Raw genomic sequence first — 22957 nt, forward strand, 5'->3', positions numbered from 1 at the left:
CTATGGAAAAAATAAACTGCTGGTCTGTAAACCATCAATAAAATACTCTACTTGGTTAAATGGAACAAAACCAAATAAAAATATATATAATTTTTATTTAATAAAGCAATCGTTAAAGGTTGCCCCATACTATACATATGGAAAATGGGATGAAACTTTTGACTGTCCATTACCATGGGAAAGAATATTTGAATTAATTTACAAAACTACGGTGGGCGTGCAAAATCGATTCTTTCAAATTAAAATCATTCATATTTTTTTACCCACAAGGAAAATGTTAAAACTATGGAATAGGGCTGAGACAGATGATTGTCGTTTTTGTTATCAGGAGTCTGAATCCACCTTGCATTTGTTTTGACACTGTCACATAGTGTCCTTGTTTTGGAAAGATGTTGAGGCAATGTGTTTAGAAACTGGCTTGTCTTTAAAATTGGATTTTGTTTCTGTACTTTTAGGAGAGTTTGTAGATAGTAATGACTTAGCTAACCTAAATTGTTCTGGGTAAACGATTTATCTTTAAGGCCATAAATAGATCTTCACTTAATATTATTTACTTTAAAAGATTTATTCAGCAATATATAGTTTTAGAAGGTTATATGGTCAAAACTGACAATGATTCCACAAAGTATGAAAGGAGATGGGAGGTTCTCAAGGATTGATTTTTGAAAATGTAAACCGAATTGGTCTTCATACATAGATTTTTTTTGTTGTACCATGTGTAGTTATGTGTGGGAGGTAAGGGTGAGTGGGGTGTATAATGTGTTTTTGTTGCATTGTTCGTTTGTGTCATAAAATTAATAAAATTAAAAAAAGAAAAATAAGGGGTCCACTTTCTAAACAGTAAAATTTGTTTGGGTTTTAGTGAGTTTAATAACAACAACAACAACAACAATAATAATAACAATAATAATACAAAAAAAAAGAAAACAAGCAGTTAGTTGTGACTAGTTGTTACTTTCTTAACTTCTGCATTGAAATGCTTTTGCCTTAATTCCTGAACAAAGGACGGATCTTGTTCATTTAAACTTAAACTTTAACCACATGAATAATAATAATAATAAAAAAGAAAAGAAAAGAAAAGATTTAATAAGAGGACTTAATCCTGTTGATGAGCTCCCTCTGCCTGCATCACACCAAAGGGTGAGGGAGCAGCCTCCTGACCTCAAACGTCATATTCTGAATGATGTGGTGCCACATATTTGTGTACAGTAGGTGGCAGTATGCACCTAGAGGTATTGCCCTCCTCTACTAAATCCAAAGAACCAAAGAAGAAGAAGAAGGTGCACCATGTATATCTTACCGATGTGAGTAACGGACTTTAGTTCCCCTCTGCTTTCTTATTGTTAAATAAATGGACTGTAAGATAATTATAAAATTCTAGGGTCTTTTGTGCGACTGAAGTGAGAGACAGTGCACCGTCCAGTGTCGACACGATAAAAGCTGCTGCTCGGTTACTTAGACTCCACCCTTTAAAACAGTCTAGCAACAGTGCACGGACGATGCTAATGATGGGGACCGAAGGTTCCACCGAGACGTAAACAATACGAGGCAGGAACTGAAGACGGGGGTCTACTGAAGTTAAACGGAGGTTTGCATCTTGGCTTTTTTTTTCTTCTATTTCATCAGTGTTATCCCCAAAATTCTAATAATTCTTTTGTCTCGGATATACAACATACAACATGCTTGCTCCTGTGTGTGCTCCCTAGTTGACAGTCATCCTGGTAGTTCCGTTAACGCTAAATGTATGAGGTTACGGAGGAGCACATTTCAGTCATATGTTTTTTTTGTTTTTGGTCCTTTGTTTTTTCCTCTATAGGCTCTTTTTCCGATGGAGTCGCTCAACTCTTTCGAATCTGAGATGGAAGCTGATGGCCAGGGGAACTATTCCCTGTTCCCTGCCCTTGACAGCATCGCAAGTCTGTCTGGAAGCGGTGAAACTTTGGAGAGGTTTTAAAAATAATGATCTTTTAAAACATGTGGTTATGTTAATGTTTAAAAAGCTTTCTTCGATGGCTTACTGCACATATATATTTATACAGGGTGGGCCATAGGTTTCCATACAAAGGAAGAATAAAGATTTAATGTTGGATAGCCGTTTTTACATATATAATGTACTCTATATGGTTAGCAGGGATTCGAAAACACATATCAAACCGTGTTTTCCACTTTTGATAAACTTGCATTAGCACAGTTGAAGTTATGCTTGTAATGGTGTTGGAAATACCTCCCTTCAAACTTCACATAAAGTCCCCAAGTGTCCCCAGAGTTAGAGATCAAGAGGGAAGAGATTTGGAAGGTCATTCCAAATAAAGTGTACATCATACATTTTCTTATTTATGGAAACTTATGGCCCATCCTGAATATAATCTAATGTCTACAAAACCACAGTAGTGAAGTCCTCTGAACGTCATTTCTTATTTGGGATAAATCGGTTTATCAAATCAATATTTGATAAATGCTGAAAAATGTTGACATTTTACAGCTAACAGAAATTTTATACTGTTAACCTGTGTTATATGTAGGCCTGTCACGATAACAAATTGTGCGAGACGATAATTTTCCAAAATATTATTGCAGATAAACGATATTATTGTCAATATTATTTTGATTTTTTTTCCATTTTTCATTGATGTAATCATGATAAATGGGATAATAAAGTGATTACACCATATCAAAAGCAAGAAACTTTAATTTCTTAAGAGTATTGAACTTTAATTAAAAGGTCAGGATCTTTCAAATAAAATAAATTAAACAAAAAATATAAACAATTTAACAAACAAGAAAGAGAAAAAAATACAGTGAAAATGAAATGGACTCTCTTTTAGAAAAAAATACATGTCAATGAAAATAATTAATACTAATCAAAAACAATAAAACTTAGACCCTGTCTCTAAAGAAAAAACGAAACTCCAAACAAACAACAACAATAAAAACTATAGCCTAAATAAAAGGAAGTTTATACAGTTCCTGAATTGTTTGTAACATGTACTTTTTCCCAGTCAATCCGTACTGTCTGTCAAACATTTTGAACATTTCTGGCTTTCAACCGTACTGTAGGGCTGCATTTCTTTGGCAATGTAGCTGTCTTTAAGCGCCCACCATGTGGCGCTTTTATTTCTGTTTACTTTGCAGACCAAAACCCTCAGTAAGAGCGGATTGTCAAAGAACAAGGCTTCGCTGCACCTCCCCTTCTTCTTTGTCGCCACTATTTTCAAACAAATGCGACATATCAGCTCTTTGGTGTTCATGAGCTCATACTGTTCATTCTGATAAAAAACAAAATATTCCCACACTGGGACTGTGGCAGGCGGCTTAAGAACCGTATCTTTCGTGCCATCACTCATATTAGCATGTTTCCTCCTTACCCCTCAGGACTCGCTTCAGCTCTCTCCGTGTGTACGCGCGAGCAGCCCCGTCTTCACCCCAAAGATCACATTTTTGACAGATGCTCACTCCGCTATAAATCCGCTGAACCCACTATAGAACCTATGCACCCCGACGTTAGGAAAGATAGACGTAGTGAGCCATCTTCTCATTCAGCCTCTTTGGTCGAAAGAGAGGAGGAAAACAAACATGCATGCACGAGGCTTATCGAGGCTGGCAAACTTACCGAGGACGATTTTATTTATCGTTCGGTTAATTGATTTATTGATTATCGTGACAGGCCTAATTATATATCTATATAACATGTTTCAAATGGATTCAGGTAGGATTTTTTAAGCACATGGAATTCATAGTATTGTATTTATTGCACTTAACTCTTCTTTTGGTTTATAGTGAACCACCAAGTGAAATCGCAGAGAAGCCAAATCTCACATGGCTTGATGCTGCACAGGTATCTGACACTGCTTGTTTTTAATTCCAGTGTTATTTACAACGTTTATCACTGTCATCGTAGTAAGAGTTTCTGATGGTTAATGTTTCCTTTCCCTTATTTGTTTTCTTACATAGATCGTACTTGAAGAAGCAGGACGCCCCATGCACATAAAGGAAATTAAGCAAAGAATCATTGACAGGGGACTCGTTCAATCCAAGTACAGCAATCTGCTCACATTTGAGGCTTCATTTCTTTAGTAGACAGAGAACTTCTTGGATCACTAGTCACACTTTCAGTACTGTATTCTTCTCTCTTTTGCAGTGCTAAATCCAGCTTGGAGGCAGTCATGTACCGTGAGGTAAGTCAAATGCTAAAGGCTCAGTGTGACAGCAACCTCTGCTGTTAAGTACGACAGCCTGCACCTCCATTTTGCATCTCTGTTCACTTGACACTGTATTTGCTCCATGTGTATTTCAGTTTATGTTTCTTTTCTTCTGTGTTTTCCACCCTGCTCCTTTGACCTTATTTCTCAAATTTGAAACAGGCTAACATTTCCCATGCTGTTTCCAAACTAATCAGAATTGATCAAAATTGACTCTGAGCTTAGCATCAAAATGTGGCCTTGCAGCCCTGTGCATCGCCCTCAGTCTCACATTATGTTTCAGACACAAAAAGGAAGCAGGAGATTCAAGAGGATTGAGAACAGAAACGGAGTCTTTGCATTGCTGGTGAGTTACATGGGACACAGTTGCCAATTTGACTCAAGAAACCACGTGATGGGATGCTGTAACAGAATCTGACCTGTTGTTGTTTGTCAAACCATTATTTAATGAAAAGGTGTGTTACTGTGATGTAGAAAGCAAAAGCGAGTATTTGCTTATTTGCTCATGTTACCTGATCTTTTGATCTCTTTGATCTTAACCCTTAAAGAATTGTATCATTTTAATACTTTTGCAATGGTTATTCAAGAATTGTAACTGATACAGATTTGTACTCACTGCATTTAAGAAAAGTAGAGTTTTTAAGTTAGTCTGGAGGAATGTATGTGTTGGCATTATGGGCTCAGTGCTAGATTTAATCAGTGAATAAATACATTTATATTGGCTGTATATAAGCCTCAAAGCTCAGTGGTGATAACCTGTCAGACCTGAGGCCTTCAACAGGGGGTCCATGGGGGTTCTGTGGGGTCCGTGACATTTTTTCTGATACAGCTGTCTTAATGGACGTATTTTCACCAGTGACAGTACAAAAGTGAAATATAACAGGACATCCAGTTTACCATTCCCCTCCTAGCTTTAATGCTCCCCTAATAAATTTCTATTCAAAACAGAACACAAACACATTGTACAAAAATTTAGCAACTACACAAAAAGTAAATAAATTGAAAAAATATTAATAATTGTAAAATATGTGTATTAGAGGTGTGAGAAATATTAATACGATACTTTGACCTGTGATAAAATATCAATATTTCAACTCTTAATATCCATATTTTTGTTTAAATAAAAATTAATATTTTAGGTGAGTTAAAAGCAAAATGTATCTTGCACCTCCACTGCGGTAGATGGCGCCAAAGAGCTACTGTGCTGTGTGTTGCCCATAAAATATATAGTAAATATAATCTCAAAGTATATTCAAAATATGTTATTTCTAAACTTGATGATGTGGGTTTTGATGCTGTAAACATAAATGTTTTATCTCTATTCTTCAGTCAGTTAGTTTAAAATCATTTTAAGTTAAGTTTTTATAGTGTAGTAGACTGATACAATAATAATCACAGTCATGTTTTGTGAGTATTAGATTAGTATATGAGTAACATTGGTTACACCAAGTGACTGTCAGTTTCACTAACTGACCACGTCTTTCACCCAATCATTTCTTTGTAACATTAGTTTAATGTCACAGTAGTTTAAGTGAAAAACTTTACACACTTTATGTTTTCAAGTCAAGTGTATGTATGAACCACTTCATCTGACTTTCATTTTTTCAAACACAGTAAAAGTTGTTTTCACATCATGACCCAAGTATCGTGATGTGCATCGTATCGTGAGGTTCTTGCCAATACTCACCCCATATAAGAAATTAAAAAAGGGTCTTATTCATCACAATCAGATTAAGAGAACAAAGATTCTGTATGCTTATGGAGCCACTTAGTGAGAATCTCACCTTTTTAATTTGAATAGATAGATGTAGCTCTTTCACCCACCTGTGAAGAGAATGGAGGTGTAGGGGTTTCTAGTTAAGGAGAATGATTCTCCTGGCCAAGAGGGTGGCAAAAGCAAGAACAGTCCGCATGACTGTACAGGTCATAGGCTGCAAGGGAGTAAGGGCTAAGAGAGGATCTGGAATGATTGTCATGTCATATGCTGCACTAAGAGTAGGGCTGCAGCTATCGAATATTTTAGTATTCGAGTATTCTACTGAAAATTCCATCGATTAATCGAGTAATCGAATAAAACACATTTTTGTTAAGTCAAAGAGCAGTTTTTTGTCAAATGAAAATTTGTTTCAAGCAAGTGTAAAATCAAGTGACTTTGGGTGATAAATTCTAAGTTCCGTGCAATCTGTTGAAATATGAGATACGAGCAGCTGATGCAGAGCAATACATGCTTTCATATCAGTCTCCAAACTCCAGAAAAGAAGCTAGATTTGTTGCTAGTTGCTATTTTGACAAAGAGGTGGCTTAAGAGGTCTGAAAACTCTCTAAATATGGCGTCAGCTCTATTTGAAATGCCACTCTGATCTTTTTTAAAATTTAACTATTCCTCGAGGTGGAGAAAATTCCTTGATCATTTTTTGTAATCGAGTACCTTGAATTATTCGAGGAATCGTTTCAGCTCTAACTAAGAGTTAAAAAGATTGTGGACCAAAATGTTGCAAGTCTGGCACAGAACCACAGCATATGGGAATGATTGACTGGTGACTGTTCACACCTGTTACAAGAATCAGTTACATTGGGGTAGATCCGAGGAAGCTTTAAATTTGTATAGTGAACTTTGTGCACAACTTTACACTGTAAGGGGCCGTGCTGTGCACATACTGAAGAGGAGTGAACCTGCTGTGACATGTTTAGTTGATTATGCTTTTTTTTTGTCTTTTCAAATAATTATTACCTAATATTTCAATTTTTCCTCTTGTTATTGTCTTTGACCACACACCTATGGACACACAGAGGCTAAAGATGTTATCTTTCACTCAGAAATGAACACATTCAGCAACACAGCTGCTCTCTCAAGCTGACACAGGTTCACTCAGCATTCACTTCTAGCTCCTCAGGACAGAGAAAGACCCTCTATCACCTTCATCACTGCTCTGGCTCCGCCAGTCACACTGCCGCATGTTTCATACTGGCTCTGTCAGGTCCCGCAGGACAGCTTAACACTGAATGCACACTAACACAAAACGCTTAATACGTAGTACTAGGCCTGGTTAAACGAAACACACAATTGTGTCCCTGCTCTGATTCCCCATCAGTTAGGGTCCTTGGTCTGAAAACGTGTGTTAGGCGTTGTCAGCAGCAGACTTTTGGCCCGTATTCTACAAAAAGGTTTTGCTGTGCTAAACTTTTTGAATGAGATATCTGTTTAGGTTTGAAAAATCTGGACTTCACTGCGCCGCAGCTTTTTATTTTCCATTTCTTCAAATGTTTGTCATACATTGAGGTGTTATCTCCATCAGTGCCATTGATTTGTCTTTGTTTTTTATTTTCATCCATTCATACAACGCAAGCACCAGTCTCAGACATTCCTGATTCAAATAAGCCGATCTCTTTTTGTCCCTTTTCCTCTGTCTCTTCACAGACCGATGAGGAGCGGCAGCAGGCCCTGCAGGCCTTCACTGCCCAGTCCTTTCTGGGCTCTCCACAGCAGAATACCATCTCCAGTTCTGGATCAGGTGCCTCAGGCCCTGCGTTTCCATCTCCAACTAGTTCTTCAGAGCATAAGACCAAGATGAAGAGAGGTCCAAGAAAAAACCAAAACGAAAAGTACAGGCTCAAGTACCTCCGGCTGCGTAAAGCTGCTCGTGCCATGATATTTGTGAGTAAACTAAAAATTCTCTAAAAACCACGATTCATTTTATCAAAAGCTGTATCCTTTGTTATCATGAATACAGATACAGCTCAATTAACAGATCATTGTAGAGAAGGTTTTTTTTTGTGACTAAGTTCAGATTGCTGCACTTTCATATATTTCTCATTTATTACATGTAACATTCCACCTTTCATTGTTTGGATTTATATCTTTATGGCTTCAAGGGCATGAAAAAGAGAAACTCAGTATTTCATATAATGAGAATAATGCATACTACAAACTTACAATGTTTGCTTTTTGTCACGTTTCAAACAACAGCGCTACGTAACTGTACTGATAAATACCTGACTGCCTCGTAATGTATCTGCTAAAAAGTGGACTTTAACAAAGAAAATTTGTTCCAAAGAAACACACACCTGGATAAAAGTCACATCTTCATGACAGTGTGTTTGGGACTCTGGTCCAGAAGGTGGTGAGACAGTCCACTTAAAACGGATCCCCTTCATAGCAGCTTTAAACTCATTAAAAAAAAGAAAAATTCAAAAAATGTCAACAAAAAAACAACTTATAGAAAAAAGATCATTTTTACACTCAGTATTTGGTTTGGGGTTTATTACTGCATCCATTGGGTGTGGCATGGAGGCAAGCAGCCTGTGGCACTGCCGAGGTCCTACTGAAGCCCAGGTTGCTCTGATAGCAGCCTTCAGCTCATCTGTACTTATGGGTCAGGTGATTCTCATCTTCCTCTTGTCAACAGCTGTGTTTCCATTAAACATTAACAAAAATTAAAGTGATATTTCTGAAGTTTCCATAAAGTACAATTGCACCTCGCCAGTGTTTCCATGACTAGAATTGCACACAACTTGAGTAAAAAAGACGTAATGTCTGTCCGGACGCTGCAATGATGATGATGATGATGATGATGATGATGATGATGATGTCGATTGGTAACATTTGTGTTTTAATTCACTGGTCAAACTGTTGGCCGTGACCACCCTGACTCAAAACAGGCAGGAACAAAATACTGAATGAAATCATCATCTCCAGCTCTCCTGCTCTCTTACTTACACATACACACATACACACAAACACACACACACACACACACACACACGCACACACACACACACACACACACACACACACACACACACACACACACACACACACACACCTAGGAAAGGTGTTTCCATTGCACTTATGCCATAAACTAAAATATCAAAACTTCTAAAGACACAACCTCATGTGACTGTAAAAGCTTTTTATTCAAATTTGAGGGACTTTTTGAAATTTTAGTCTTTCCATTACCATTATTTTACTGCCATATGTGGGGTTTGCACAATTTCAGATGTAATGGAAACGCAGCTATTGAAACCACCACCTTTTTACTGTCTGGGTTTAAGTCCAGAGTCCTTTTGGGGATTCATAAAATCAGCATTTTGATATAGCCTGTCAACAGATGGAAGCATGAAGTGCTCCAGGATCTCTCTGTAAATGGTTTCTTTGACCTGGGACATAAAACACAGTGGATTTTGATTTACAACTGAGATGTAAAATGTCTTTTCATCTAAAATGAGGACTTTGGACCACTTGGCCACAGTCCAGTTCCCTGTTGTCCCTTGTTAAAGAGTGACTTGATTTCAGCAACAGTCGTAGCCTCTTTCCTGTACAAATATCGTATGCGTTGTAGCCGTTCATGCACCAGCATCAACCTCAGTCCTGATTTTGTGTGTCTGTCTATTTTCTTGTCAATCCTCCCAAAGCTGTAGTCCTGAAAAACTGTGATCCACACTGTTCTTCGTTTGTGTTGTAATGATGTGATGTCCACAGGAGAATGCGGCCCTCTGTGATGAAGTGGCTCACTTAGAGGAAAAGTTTCTGAGAGCAAAGGAGGAGCGGAGGTGAGTGGACATGTTCCTGCTCAATGTAAACTCACAGCCACACTGTGGTCAGCTCTAAACTTCCTCTTCATCTCCATTTTTTTAATCACTTTTAACAATGATGGGTGTTAAAGTGATACAACAGGATGGATATAGGGCAGGTTTAGGGCAGAAATTACCCCTACAGCAGTGTTTTTGTGCAGCAGAAGCCCAGAGCGCTCGCACCAAACACCCCCTCCCTGCTCGTCTACCGGTTTCCTCTGCACTCAGACGGGGCCATATTTTACTTGACCAAAAACACAAATAAACGGACTCCCACTGCAAAAATCTGATATCAGTCTGCATTCACGCTTTATTTAGAGAATTTTCAGCGTTACTTTCACACAAAAACACAGCTAAATAAGGCTCTAGTTCTCATCATGTCGTAAGCTGGGTACGAGGCGCTCGCCGCTTAGTGTATCAGTCCTCGTGCGTGGCGTGCCAGATATAAACGAACGCAGGTAGTCTGCCAGGACAAAGAGACACGATGAGAACTAGAGCCTTATTTAGCTGTGTTTTTGTGTGAAAGTAATGCGCTGAAAATTCTCTAAATAAAGCGTGAATGCAGACCGACATCAGATTTTTTCGGTGGGAGTCCGTTTATTTGTGTTTTTGGTCAAGTAAAATATGGCCCTGTCTGAGTGCAGAGGAAACCGGCAAAGGAGCAGGGAGAGGGTGTTTGGTGCGTGCGCTCTGGGCTTCTGCTGCACAAAAACACTGCTGTAGGGGTAATTTCTGCCCTAAACCTTGTGATAGGACCCAACTTGTTCCATCCAGGAGCATCACTTTGTGCTTTTGTGACGTGTTTGAAGTCTTGTCACCCTAAAAGTCAGAAACTGTGTTTTCCTTGGCAGGTTTTTACTGAAGTCACTGTTGCAGTACCAGTCTTTTTCAGAGGGAGAGATGATGCAGACACCTAGCTCAGGCTCCCACCCAGCTGTTCCACCTGTGGCATTAACCCCAGGTCCTGCTGGGGGCTCGAGCTTATCTGGAGGGCACAACCATGTATCGGTGGTGCCAACAGTGGAGGAAGGACCACTTAAAAAGGCCAAGAAGGAAAGGAAAGAGCGAGGCAGGGAAAATGGGAAAGAGGAATGTGAGTGCTGCAAACAATCAGATATAAATTCATGAAACAGAGTCCAACATGTTTACCTTTTACAGTTTTTCTCAGTTGCTTTGTTGCGTTTCTTGAATCATCCTCGCCATTTGCGAAACAGTCAGGGCATTTCTCAAATCAGTTTTTACAAATAGCAAAACACCATGGATTACCAGCACAAGCCAGTCTCCTTCTCAAAATCCTTAGTTCATCCCACAAAAGCACATTTCTGTGTCAGTGGACGACAAGAAGGTGCATCAGACTGATGAGTCCTTGTGTCAGTGTGTATGGATAGGACAGTCAAATTGCTTAGTCATCTTGTCAGTATTACAGAGTACTCTGGAAGGATGTTCTGATGTAAACTGTGGCTAAAGTTTTGATGAGTTTTGATTGAACAGTCTCTTTAGGGAAAAATGTACATGCAGTGCTGTGGGAATTACAAGTCAGTGCAGTCTTCCCACACCTCCTGATGTTCCTGTACACTGGGCCACAAACTCTCATCCACAACACAACAAAGATCTTCTCTGTCCACAAAAAGTCTGAATGATTGAGGACGCAGTTGTTCTCCCAACTTTGGCTGCATCCTAAAACCAACATTGGCCATTGTAAGCTTATGATCGAGGACATGGTCCACAACTGTGGTAGATCTTTATTGTCCTTTTACTGGAAATTTGTTGCCACTGTCTGTACAGAGGAAAGTACACATACACACTGACCAGTTGATGGTTCATGAGATGCACATTTGAGCTCTTTCAGAAAGGTGGTTGATCATTGGTTGATCTGATGCTTCACACATTTCCATTTGATAGAGAAAGTCTAGATCTACCAGGGAGCAGTTTACAAATCCAGACAGATTTAGGAAAAAGAAGTGTGATGGAATTGTGACTTATGTGATGAACTCATGACTAAATGTCCTGGGGTGTAAGACTATTCAACAGAGACCAATGATAATCCATTCAGATCATCACAAAAAAGCACCTGATAATGTAGAAAACAGCAGAGAGTTGTACATAATCGTTTGCATGGATGTCCAAAAACATTTGCAACTTGTTCAAAAAAATGAGAAACTGATGTTTTGATGAGCACAAGTGACACAATGATGTGAAGACTGAATAAGTAGTTTTAAGAATTTCAATTCTGATCTGAGAAATGAACCAAAGCAACTGAGAAAGACTGTAAGACAATTCATCTTCTTTTACTTTCTCATTTCTCTTTAGTTGCTAAGAAGGTTTCAAAGAAAAGAAAGCTGGCAGACGGTTCTCGAAAGCTGGTGCAGCCCATCCCTCTGGACTCCTGTGGTCGTCCTGTCTTTCCTATTGTCCTGGGGGGTTTAACGGTGTACAGTCTTGGAGAGGTAAGTGTCAGGGTACATTTTTTATCATGAATAAAGGGTTTAATTTTAAAAGATCAAAGAACAGTACTTCGCCTGGAATGTTTGATATTGCAAGTAGAGCTGACGCTACTTTCAGTGACTCTGTATAACTCTTTAGCGTCTTTGTTTTCCCCAAAAACTGTTCAGCCACAAATGTAGCTTCTTTTCTGGTGTTTGGAGACTGACGTGACAGCATGCATTGATCTGCAGCTCCAGCTGCTCCTAAACAAGCCGTGCGTGCTGAGCCCCTCCCCTCTACAAAAACACTCACAGACCATCACAGATAAACGTCTAACTCGCAGCAGTCTCTCAGAGCACGGTCACACTGGCTATCTGAACCGTTTTCAAGCACGCATCAAAGTCCATTTTGTTTAACCACTGTGACTGCAAGACTCACTTCTCCTCTTTGACACCTTTGGAGAGGCAGCGTGCCATTCAGTCATGCATGTGCACAAATCACGTACGATTAATGACAAATGATCGCTGTGACCGCCCCTCTTGACAATCATTTTAAAATAGAATGGGGTGTTAAAGGGCTGGGCTGTGCCCTGCTCTGGCCTTTGCCGCGCGGACAGGGCGTGACCGGCGCACTTTGCAAGTTTCCTGCAGTGCCAAGAGAGGCGCACCTAAGGCGCAGAGAGGCGCAGAGGAGCGCGTCCACGCCTCCCTCCACGCAAATGGCAGAGAGGGAGGAGAAAAGCCGTGAGTGGGTTTAACACAGCCGAGCGCTGTTTTCACCAATCAAATGAGCGCCTCTCCTCGCCTTTAAATGCGCTGTGGCCGAGGCGCAGCGTCTGATTGGTCTGACTGATCCCCGCCAAAAACATATTAGAGCTAGCTGAGCAGTTCTTAAGTTTAGCTCACAGGTCAATGATGGATAAAAATATCAAGTAGCACTAAAGCCTAATGTGCTCCAATACAGCAGGGATCATCGCTTTAGTCTGAACACTGCAAAGACTCCAAATCTTTCAAGAATGTCTTATTCTCAGTAAAAAATGTCTCACATCTAGTCAAATTATATTGAATTTAAAATTTATCAAAGCCACACTTGTTTCAAACTCAAAAAACTTGTGCTGACTCCTGACTGTGTTTCAACAAACATGTCCTGACTGCTCCGCAGATCATCACAGACAGAATGTTGTTTCATGATGAGTGTGCCATCTACCCAGTGGGTTTCTGCAGCACACGAGTCTTTGCTAGCATGAGGAACCCTGACCAACAGTGCCTCTACACCTGCCAGATCAAGGACGGGGGAACGGGCCCACAGGTAAGCACACAGGAGTTGTTTCTGAAGTCAAGCTGATCGACAAAATTTCAATTATAAATCTTTATTGACTGATTGTAATAATACATCAGTGAGAAGTTTCTGAAAATATCAAAGATGTGGTCTAAAATCTAGCTTTTTTTTAAATTCCCCTCCTCAAGTTTGAGATTGTGCCTGAGGAAGATCCACAGAACGCCATCGTGGCCACCTCCGCTCTAACGTGCCACTCCAATCTTCTGAAGGCCATCGCATCTGCCAGGTATCAAAGCTCACCACACAGCATCAGACTGGTTAAGGTTATTTAGTTATGGGGCAAAAAAAAGTTTTGTTTTGTTGAGTTAGAGGAGCAGTGTGTAAAATAAGAATTTTATTGACATGGAGCGTTCAGATTTTAGACAGTGCCCATCTGTTCCTAAGATATCCCATCACTCAGTGACTCTCAGCCTTTGCAGATCAAAGGGGATCCTGAAGATGGCCTCATTTATTCTGATCATCATGTTGATGGGCGTTAATGCTGAGGAACATGTCTCATAGAAACAACAGGCAGAAAGCTCCATGACAGCCACATACAGTGGGGAAATTAAGAATTGAACCCGTCAACTTTTTCTCATTACATTTATTTCTAAAGCTCCAATTCATACAAAATTTCTACCAGACATTGGTATTAACTCAAATAATCCACACATGAAAAAAATCACGACATTCAAGTCCGTAAATATTGATTATGTTGAATTAAGTACGATAACACAGGAAAAAGTATTGAACACACCATGCTGTATACTTTGGCAAGGAAATGCACCATAACACCTGAAATCTGTCAGTAATTATTACTGGAACTTCCAATTAGTGCAAACCAACATCAGCTGGGCGAGAGTAAATTGATGATCCTATAGAAAAGGTCGTTTTTTTCACCAAGCAGTTAAATAGGACACACCTCATGATGGGTAAAGGCAAAGAGCTCTCTGAAGACATTCACAACCTGATTGTTGCTCAGCATCAGAATGGAACTGGTTACAGACTTATATCAAAGCACCTGAATATTCCAGTCAGCGCCGTTGGGGCCATTATTCGCAAGTGGAAGAAGCACCACCTTACCATCAACAGGCCACACACAGGAGCTCCTTGCAAGATTTCTGACCAGTGAGTCAGAAAGATAGTCAGAAGAGTACTCAACGAGCCAAAGACCACCCTGAAAGTGCTCCAGAAAGACTTGGAGGCAGCAGGTACAATTGTTACAGAGAAAACAATAGGCAGTGCACTCCACCGCCATGGCCTCAATGGACGCTTAGCCCACAAGACTCCATTCCTCAAGAAAAGACATGTTAAAGCTTGTTTAAAGTTTGCTAAACAGCATCTTGACACGCCTGTGGAATACTGGGAGAATGTTGTCTGGTCAGATGAGACCAAAATTGAACTTTTGGGCTGTCATACTACAGACCATGTTTGGAGGAGAAATGGCACTGCACATCACCCAAAAAAACACTACACCAACAGTGAAGTTTGGAGGTGGAAGCATCATGGCATGGGGTTGTTTCTCATCTCATGGTATTGCCAAACTTCATATAATTGACAGAGCATTAAATGGAGCCATGTATGGGGAAATTCTTGATATGAATCTGCTGCCATCCACCAGGATGATGAAGATGAGACGTGGCTGGACCTTCCAGCAAGACAACGATCCAAAGCACACGGCAAAGTTGACTCTCAAATCTGAACATTCAAGATTTAAAGACAATCTGTGCAGAGTAATGGGGCAAAATCACACCTGAGCAGTGTGGGTGATTAGTTCAAACATACAAGAATCGTCTGGAAGCTGTCATTGCAAACAGAGGCTTCTCCATTAAGGCCCCGTTTACACGGAGACTCCCGCAACGATTCTTCCTTTGCGTTTTCAAAAGCCACCCGCGTTAACATGAGGACGGCGTGAAAGCGATCCGCGTTGATACGACTCCAGGAGGACAAGTCTCCTCTTCTGTTCTTTCTTTTTCTGCCGTTTTGTTGCGTGAGACGGTCGGCCATCCAACCATAACGCGCATTACCGCCACCTACTGGCTCAACTGGAAATGTGGCTGAGCGCGGAGCCTTCACCTGAAACTGCGAGTGCGCATGCGGTGACGTCAGCGTTTCACCCTGTGACGCTCCGCTCTGTGTTTACACGAAGCTGGATGGAGGAGCGGATTCAGATCTTTCCACTCTGGGGAGCGTTTTCAAAAGTTTGCATTTTCACTGAAAACGCAACGTGGTCTCGTCTAAACGGAAGGCCAAAACGCAACGAAATGTTTGCGGAATCGACCGTTTTCGGCGTCATGTAAACGGGGCCTAAGTATTAGATGAGTCTCAGTTAGTGTGTTCAATACTTTTTTCCTGTGTTATCGTACTTAATTCCACATTATCATTATTTATGGACTAGAATGTTGTGATTTCTTTTCATGTGTGAAATTTTTGAGTTAATACCAGCGTCTGGTAGAAATTTTGTTTGAATTGCATCTTTGGAAATAACTGTGATGAGAAAAAAGTTGACACATTCAATACTTATTTTCCCCACTGTAACCCTCTGACAGCTCGTTCTTTTTGACAGAGCTAGTCTTCAACAATGAAGCACCAATCCACCTCTGACTGTCAGAGAGAACGCTGACGTTTGTTAGACTGTACCTTAAACGATAAAAGGGACTTTTACAACCAATAAATGTTGCTACTGAAACGTTCTCCCATGGTACGATGAACCTTTACCTGTGGAGCAGAAAAACAGCCAACTTCAGTGTCGTCCTTCAGACCAAACTTCTTCATTGATGACTCCCAGCTTGGAAACTCTACACCCATGTTTACTCTCCTTTTATTTTTTGTCTGTCCCGGTTTCTCTTCATTTCTTCCTCATCTTTTTGGACCAAAATGTGTTGATTTACAGTCATGTGGTGCATGTTTGTGATTCTCCACCATAAATACTCTTAATACCAGTTCTTTTTTCAAAACAAAACAAAAAAAAGAAACTACTCTCTCTTCTTCCACTGTTTGATCAACAACCACCCCCTCTCTTCTTCTCTGGCTGACTTCCAGGTAGATTTTAGGTTTGAAAACCACATTTTGCTATTTCTCTGTCCCCCAAGATCTGCTGTAGACAAACATGGTGGTTTGTTACTGTAGCCCTACTGAGACCCACAGTAAATATAAAAGGCTTTTTTTCAGACTAAATAAAAAGGGAAAAAAAATTTTTATGGGAATTATTGTTCACTTGTTTTAAGATACTTCAAAAACATACTGTGTAGAAACATTTTATCTAATTTCTGCTGTTTCTGTTTGGCCATATGCTGCCAACTCCTACACTGCACCTTTAAGTAAATGTTGAAGATATGTTGAACTTGTTAACCCAGCAAAGCCTGAGCCATCAAAAAATATCCTGAAAATTCTAAATTCTTAGAACTGAGATGTTTATCTTGTATATATTATGTGAGGAACAACTTTTTATTAAAGATTTTAGTAAATATGCTTTGTTTCAACACTGAAAAAAATAAAATAAAAAGTGAGTGACAATTTAGATTGAAATGTAGGAAGGATTTCCTTTAAAAAAAACTTGTGGCTGGTTTCACGAGAGCAGCAGTTTTGAAATGCGGCAAAATACAAATTCAGCTGCCTTGAGTAGGATGGTAATTCTCGAGGAGGTAAAATATATACTGTATTTTTTTTACACTTCAATTTTGAACAGGTTTATAAAAAACTATTCATCATGTGGATGAGATAGAGGTCTTTGAAACTCATCTATCAAATGTGATATGTTTGGTGTTATAAGGTTAAGTATACCTTTCTTCCAGTTCCAGGTCTGTGGCCCAGATTATGCCATCAGGAGCCGACTTCTTTGGCTTCTCACATCCCACCATCCAGAATCTCATTCAGAGCTGCCCCGGAGCTCGCAAATGTAGCAAGTGAGTTCACCTTATTACACAGTGAAGACCTGGATCAGTGGTTCTCTAACTTTTTCCAGTGATGTACCTCATGTGAAATGTTTTTTTCTTCCAAGTACACACAAGTGCACAGCAGTTTTAATTAGACAAAAAAAAAAAAGACTTAGAACACAGCACTATTAGTGTCTGATTTATGAAATATTCTTTATTAAGACTAAAAATGTCAGTAGCATGGAAAACCAGATTGACACGAAACATTATGACTACAATGACTATGAGACAGAAATAGCTAAAGACGTGTTTAAAAAAAAAAGATTTGTGCGCATGGAAATAATTGTTGATATAAAGTTTCCTCTTTTGGTATCAAAATAAAAGGCTATTCCCATTAATTAATTAACTTAACAAGAGATAAATGAAAATTTGTTCACAAAAAAGGCATGAACTTAATAATAATAAAAAAAAAAGATTCACTGAAAAAATAAATAGCAGAAGATGTGCTGGCTTCATGATTCTGTTGACTAATTTTTCCCTACAGAAAAATCACGATGCCTGTCGGGTTGTAACTTGTGAAATCTCACGTTAACATCTTTTTCCCAAATACTGACAGAATGAATCTGGTTCTGGTTCTGCTTCTTTAGCCCGTGTCCCTCCATGTTTTCCGCAGCATTGCTGCTACGCTTTAACCACGCTGCTGTTATTTGTGTCGTTCTTCTGGTTTGAGGGAGACTCTTATTTTGGTGGGTGTACTTGAATTGAATAACCTCCAGGATCTAATATTCACTTTTTGAACTCAAACTAATTAATTCAAACACTGATTGAATGAATAGTGTTAAAGGAGTTCTTCTTGGATGCTATTTTATGAATATACATTTTTGTATCTTGCGTTCCCCCAGGGTAAAGCCTGGCTCACTCTACAGGATTTTAAAAATCTTAAAAGATTCTGAAATCGGGTTGTATCTCACACATAAGGAGAATCTTCACAGATCATCTTCTCTTAAATCGTAAGCACGCTCTAACTCCAAGATTTGAAAACACAGACCAGCACACACTACAGGATTTCACCAAGATTATTTGACCAGAGAGAGTGATGGACCACATGTGCTCAGTTGTTTGATCTGAGGTTTTTAGTGGACTGGTGGGACAGGAGGAGAGAGAAGCAGAGCTGTCTGCAGCGGTGCCTTTCATCTATTACATGCACGCAGAGGGACAGCGGTGAAACTGTTGCTGTATCAGCCAATAATAGTGGTGCAACGGATCACAAAACTCACGGATCGGATAGTTCTTGGGATCAAGAGTCACGGATCGGATCATTTTTCGGATCAGCAAAAGCAAACAAATATAAATAAAAATAAATGAATAAACAAGTTTTGTTCATTTAGTAAACACTTTAATTATTAAATTGAATACATAAAAGTAGTGCACAGGGCATATCTTCTTTATAACATAGTTATTAATGAAAAACAATTTAAAGTGCAACATAAAAAGGCATATCTCCTTTTAGTATTGGTTGAAAGACCATTAATAAAATAGAACTCAAAGGTAAACACTGACTTAACACTGTTTCCAACCTGTTTCCTGAGTGCTCAGCATTCATTCTGAGAACTTTCTTGTTCTTTCAGAATATCGAATCATTTCGAACATTCTCTAAAGAAAAATGAGTCAAGTAATGAGTTACACTGTTAGGTCGTGGAACTATGGTAACCTAGGCATGAAGTGTGAATCTTTACCTGTTGTCTGTCTTGTATAAACTATTAAAACAGTTTGTATTAAGTGAAGATCCTGTTCAGGTATTTTATATTATAGAAAGTAGAAATCACAAGAGGAGCAAATCAAACACTTTAATTCCTGTGAATTTGTTCTTTTTGCTTACTTTGACTCATTCGGAAATTCTGTCTCGTCTGAAAGAGGATGTTTTTTTTTTTAATCTAGCTACCGATGGATACGTTTTGAGGTGTGTCGTCCTGGGGATGGCCAGGTGCCTCACAGCCTGCCAGAGGACGATGCCTCCATCAACTTTGAGGCATACCAGAGACATCAGGGCTTTGATGAGAACATCAAAACAGAGCATTCAACAGGTTCTTAATGTTTCCCACTCTGACAAACCATTTCACAAGTGAACTGGAGGCAGATTTTAGCTCATGTGTCCATAAGACTTACGGCTGAAATACACCAGGCGCGTCTCTAGTCTGTCTCCGCTCTGTCACAGCACTGGATCAGATAGGTTTCTGGCTGCAGGACTGGTCCAGCAGGGTGCAGGTATGCGTGATGCATACATTCAGCATAGGGAAGATTGAGCAGGACAAGAAGCTGTGGAAACTACCTAAAAACACCCAGTGACTTTCAAAATAAAACAAACTGTGTCAAAGTCGATTGTATTTGTCTTGAATGTGACATCAAACGGACATAATGAGCAGAGCCAGACCAGGAGTCAACAGGTTTGAGGTTTTACTGCCCAACATGAATGAAGAGAGACTTATCAATAGAGTGGGGAGCACAGGAACTCCGCAGCCTGTGAACGCACAGCCGGTGTGAGTTGATGAAAACACAGTCACCACACATCAGAGCGGAGCTGGACTGCAGACGTGTCTGGTGTATTTGAGCCGTAACAGACAGTGTTTGGCCTTTAGGTTGGGTGGCAGGGAATGTTTTATCTCTTCTTACTTTATTGGAACCACTCAGTCAAACTTTTCCTGCAGGGTTTTATGCTAATAATCCTTCACACCCCACCAACAGTTCCCCCTCTTCTACAGATCAACTTTTATCACACGTACAACTGATCGTCTATCTTGAATTAAATGTGTACTCGCCCCATTTCTGACATTGTTGACGTTCTGGGTTTTCTAAGTAAATCGTGGATAAAGTACCACTAAGTTTTGACAGCTCTTACATTTTCATGACATCTGCTTTTCTCTGAAGCTGACACCAAGCACTGATGGTCTCCACCTGTCCGCTCTTTTCCCTCTCGTCTCTCAGGGCAGATGGCTCCATCCCCTGGCTCCTCCCATCAGCACCACCTCATCTCTGCCATGAAGCCTTCTGCCTCATATTTCAGTGCCTGAGTTCAGAAAGTCTTCTGAATGTGTTTAACAGTAGTCTTTTTGAACCTGTACTGACTGAAACTACAGTGTTTATAATGTCATCCATTTCTGGTGGAGTTTTGATCTCGTAAGGCATGCAGTGACTTGGATCGACATAGTTAAAGGTGTTGTTATCAGACAGTTGATTGACAACGTTACTGTGTACTATCATGGTTGCTGCTTTCATGTGACTCTTCAGTTGGCCTTGTGCTCAGTATGTTAAAAGCTTCATATAAATCAAACATCTCCTGACTAAAAATGAAAATTCTCTGTTTGTATACAAACCTGAGGTACACTTAAAAGTTCAATCCTATTCAGAATTACTTTGAACATGCGCTTGATATACCCTTGTTGTTTGCTGGCAGGGGATACACCAAAAATGAGTAACTATTCTTCCTCTAAGGGAAGTTAATTAATTGTTGCTGAATAATCTAATCTAGCACATGTCTTCTAAACATAAAGCTCCAGTTAAAACAGACTTAACCCTCTATGGTACCTTGTTACCTTTAGGCTCTATAATCATTTTTGGCTTTTTTTCACTCAAAAATCAATCCCAGTTGTCATTAAAAACTGAAAAAAGAGATAAAAACCATAAAGAACCTATAGCAGTGTTTGAATTTGTCATGTGATCCTCTGGAGTTTATGCAGAATTTTTTGCAGACCTTCTTGCCAGGACCAACTTGGACAATTCCCTCCTCAAAACTGCCTGAAAGCTTTTTACTGGGCCTTTCTGGCATTTCTTTTTTATTTTATTTAATTTTTTTTTTTTCAAACAAAATATTTATTATTTTGTTGCAAGAAAAATAAAAATACTAGAATTGACATGAAGTATAAATTTAATCTGACATCATAATCTCCCAAATAAAATGCAATGATACATAAATAAAATGACAGTGTTCTTGCAAGGACCAAATCGGTCAGTTCTCTCCTCAAAACTGTCTGACAGCTTTTTTACCAGGCCTTTGTCAGTCTGGAAGGTATGTCAATATCAACAAACAAGTAAAGCTTAATTTCTTCTAGTTTAATGTTCTTTATTTGCTAATGAATGGTGTATGATGGTGTTTTTGGGTCTACATACTATTCAAAAACAAACCAGTTATTAAAATTTACTGTTTATACAGTTTATAACCTAAAGATGAATCTGATGTTAGTTTTAGTAAAGTTCAGCCTATCACTGCACACTGTAGGCTCTGGTCTACTGTTACAGTGAACTTGGTGAGCCTTCTTTCAGAGCACTGGCTCATACCTTCATTTACAGAATGAACCCAACGACACTATGTGGTTCTGCAAGGAGACAGAAGGTAGAACTAACACTCTCTGTTGATGTTAGTGAGGACAGAGTAGAATTAAGTAGTGATGAAGGCAACGACCTGCAGGCAACCGTGCAACAAGAGAGAGTGACTGTGAGGATGAGGATGATAACTCTGAAGTAAGTAAAGGTACAGTGACAGGTATAACTTGGATAAGGATAGGTATTACTACTACAAGGTGGGATGTGAAATGCATTGATAAATCAATGCTTATTCCATTTTCCTAAACATTTTAGTACATCTGTTTGTCTTTCAGCTCCTTCTTGAGAAATACCTAAAAGGACAGAGTGAAATTTACAGGAGCTTTCTTCCAGTCCCACTAAGGACAGTCTGTCGCCTAAAAACCACAGAAGTGAAGTCTTTTGCTAAATTATTCATGGGAAGTTAGATAAAATCTGTTGATTCCTTGACACGTTCATTCCAGGATGAATTTTCCAAATGGTGTTGTCTTAGACATGAAGTCTTATTTTTTTAAAGTTATTTTAAAAAGTTTTTACACTTTTATGGGATGTATTGTAGACTGCAGAGGCCATCAAGTGTTATCCATGTGTTTTTAAAAATAAAATGTGTTAAAATATACACTCACCGGTCACTTTATTAGGTTCAACTGTCCAGCTGCTCGTTAATGTAAATTTCTAATCAGCCAATCACATGGCAGCAACTCAATGCATTTAGGCATATAGACATGGTCAAGACAGTCTGGTGCATTTCAATCCAAGCATCAGAATGGGGAAGAAAGGTGGTTCAAGTGATTTTGAATGTGGCATGGTTGTTGGTGCCAGACAGGCTGGTCTGAGTATTTCAGAAACTGCTGAACCATATCCATCCCTTTATGAGCACAGTGTACCATCTTCTGATGGCTACTTCCAGCAAGGTAACGCTCCTAATGTCATAAAGCTGGAATCATCTCAGACTGGTTTCTTCAACATAACAATGAGTTCACTGAACTCAAATGTCCTCCACAGTCCTTAGATCTCAATCCAACAGATCACCTTTGGGATGTGGTGGAACGGGAGATTCTCATCATGGATGTTCAGCCGACAAATCTGCAGCAACTGTCTGATGCTATCGTGTCAATATGGAGCAAACTCTCTGAGGAATGTTTACAGTACCTTGTGAATCTATGCCACCAAGGATTAAGGCAGTTCTGAAGGCAAAAGGGGGTTCAACCTGGT

General features: G+C 39.5%; 1 protein-coding gene across 1 annotated transcript in view; it reads left to right on the top strand.

Annotated features, from left to right (window-relative positions):
- tbrg1 (transforming growth factor beta regulator 1) overlaps nt 1-22944 on the top strand; it is a 40151-nt gene extending 17207 nt beyond the window's left edge. The window contains exons 20-33 of the mRNA XM_074679478.1: nt 1581-1588; nt 1817-1947; nt 3778-3835; nt 3952-4034; nt 4139-4175; nt 7618-7854; nt 9679-9749; nt 10622-10863; nt 12081-12217; nt 13356-13502; nt 13661-13758; nt 17306-17416; nt 19325-19470; nt 20369-22944. Coding sequence (XP_074535579.1) covers nt 1581-1588; nt 1817-1947; nt 3778-3835; nt 3952-4034; nt 4139-4175; nt 7618-7854; nt 9679-9749; nt 10622-10863; nt 12081-12217; nt 13356-13502; nt 13661-13758; nt 17306-17416; nt 19325-19470; nt 20369-20454 — 1592 coding nt within the window. The 3' untranslated portion in view covers nt 20455-22944. The remainder of the gene's footprint in view (nt 1-1580; nt 1589-1816; nt 1948-3777; nt 3836-3951; nt 4035-4138; nt 4176-7617; nt 7855-9678; nt 9750-10621; nt 10864-12080; nt 12218-13355; nt 13503-13660; nt 13759-17305; nt 17417-19324; nt 19471-20368) is intronic.
- The last annotated feature ends 13 nt before the right edge of the window (nt 22945-22957 follow it).

This window comes from Halichoeres trimaculatus, unplaced genomic scaffold (genome assembly GCF_033239565.1).
Source record: "Halichoeres trimaculatus isolate MK-OKI-2021-1 unplaced genomic scaffold, fHalTri1.1 fHalTri1_scaffold_9, whole genome shotgun sequence".
Taxonomy (NCBI): Eukaryota; Metazoa; Chordata; class Actinopteri; order Labriformes; family Labridae; genus Halichoeres; species Halichoeres trimaculatus.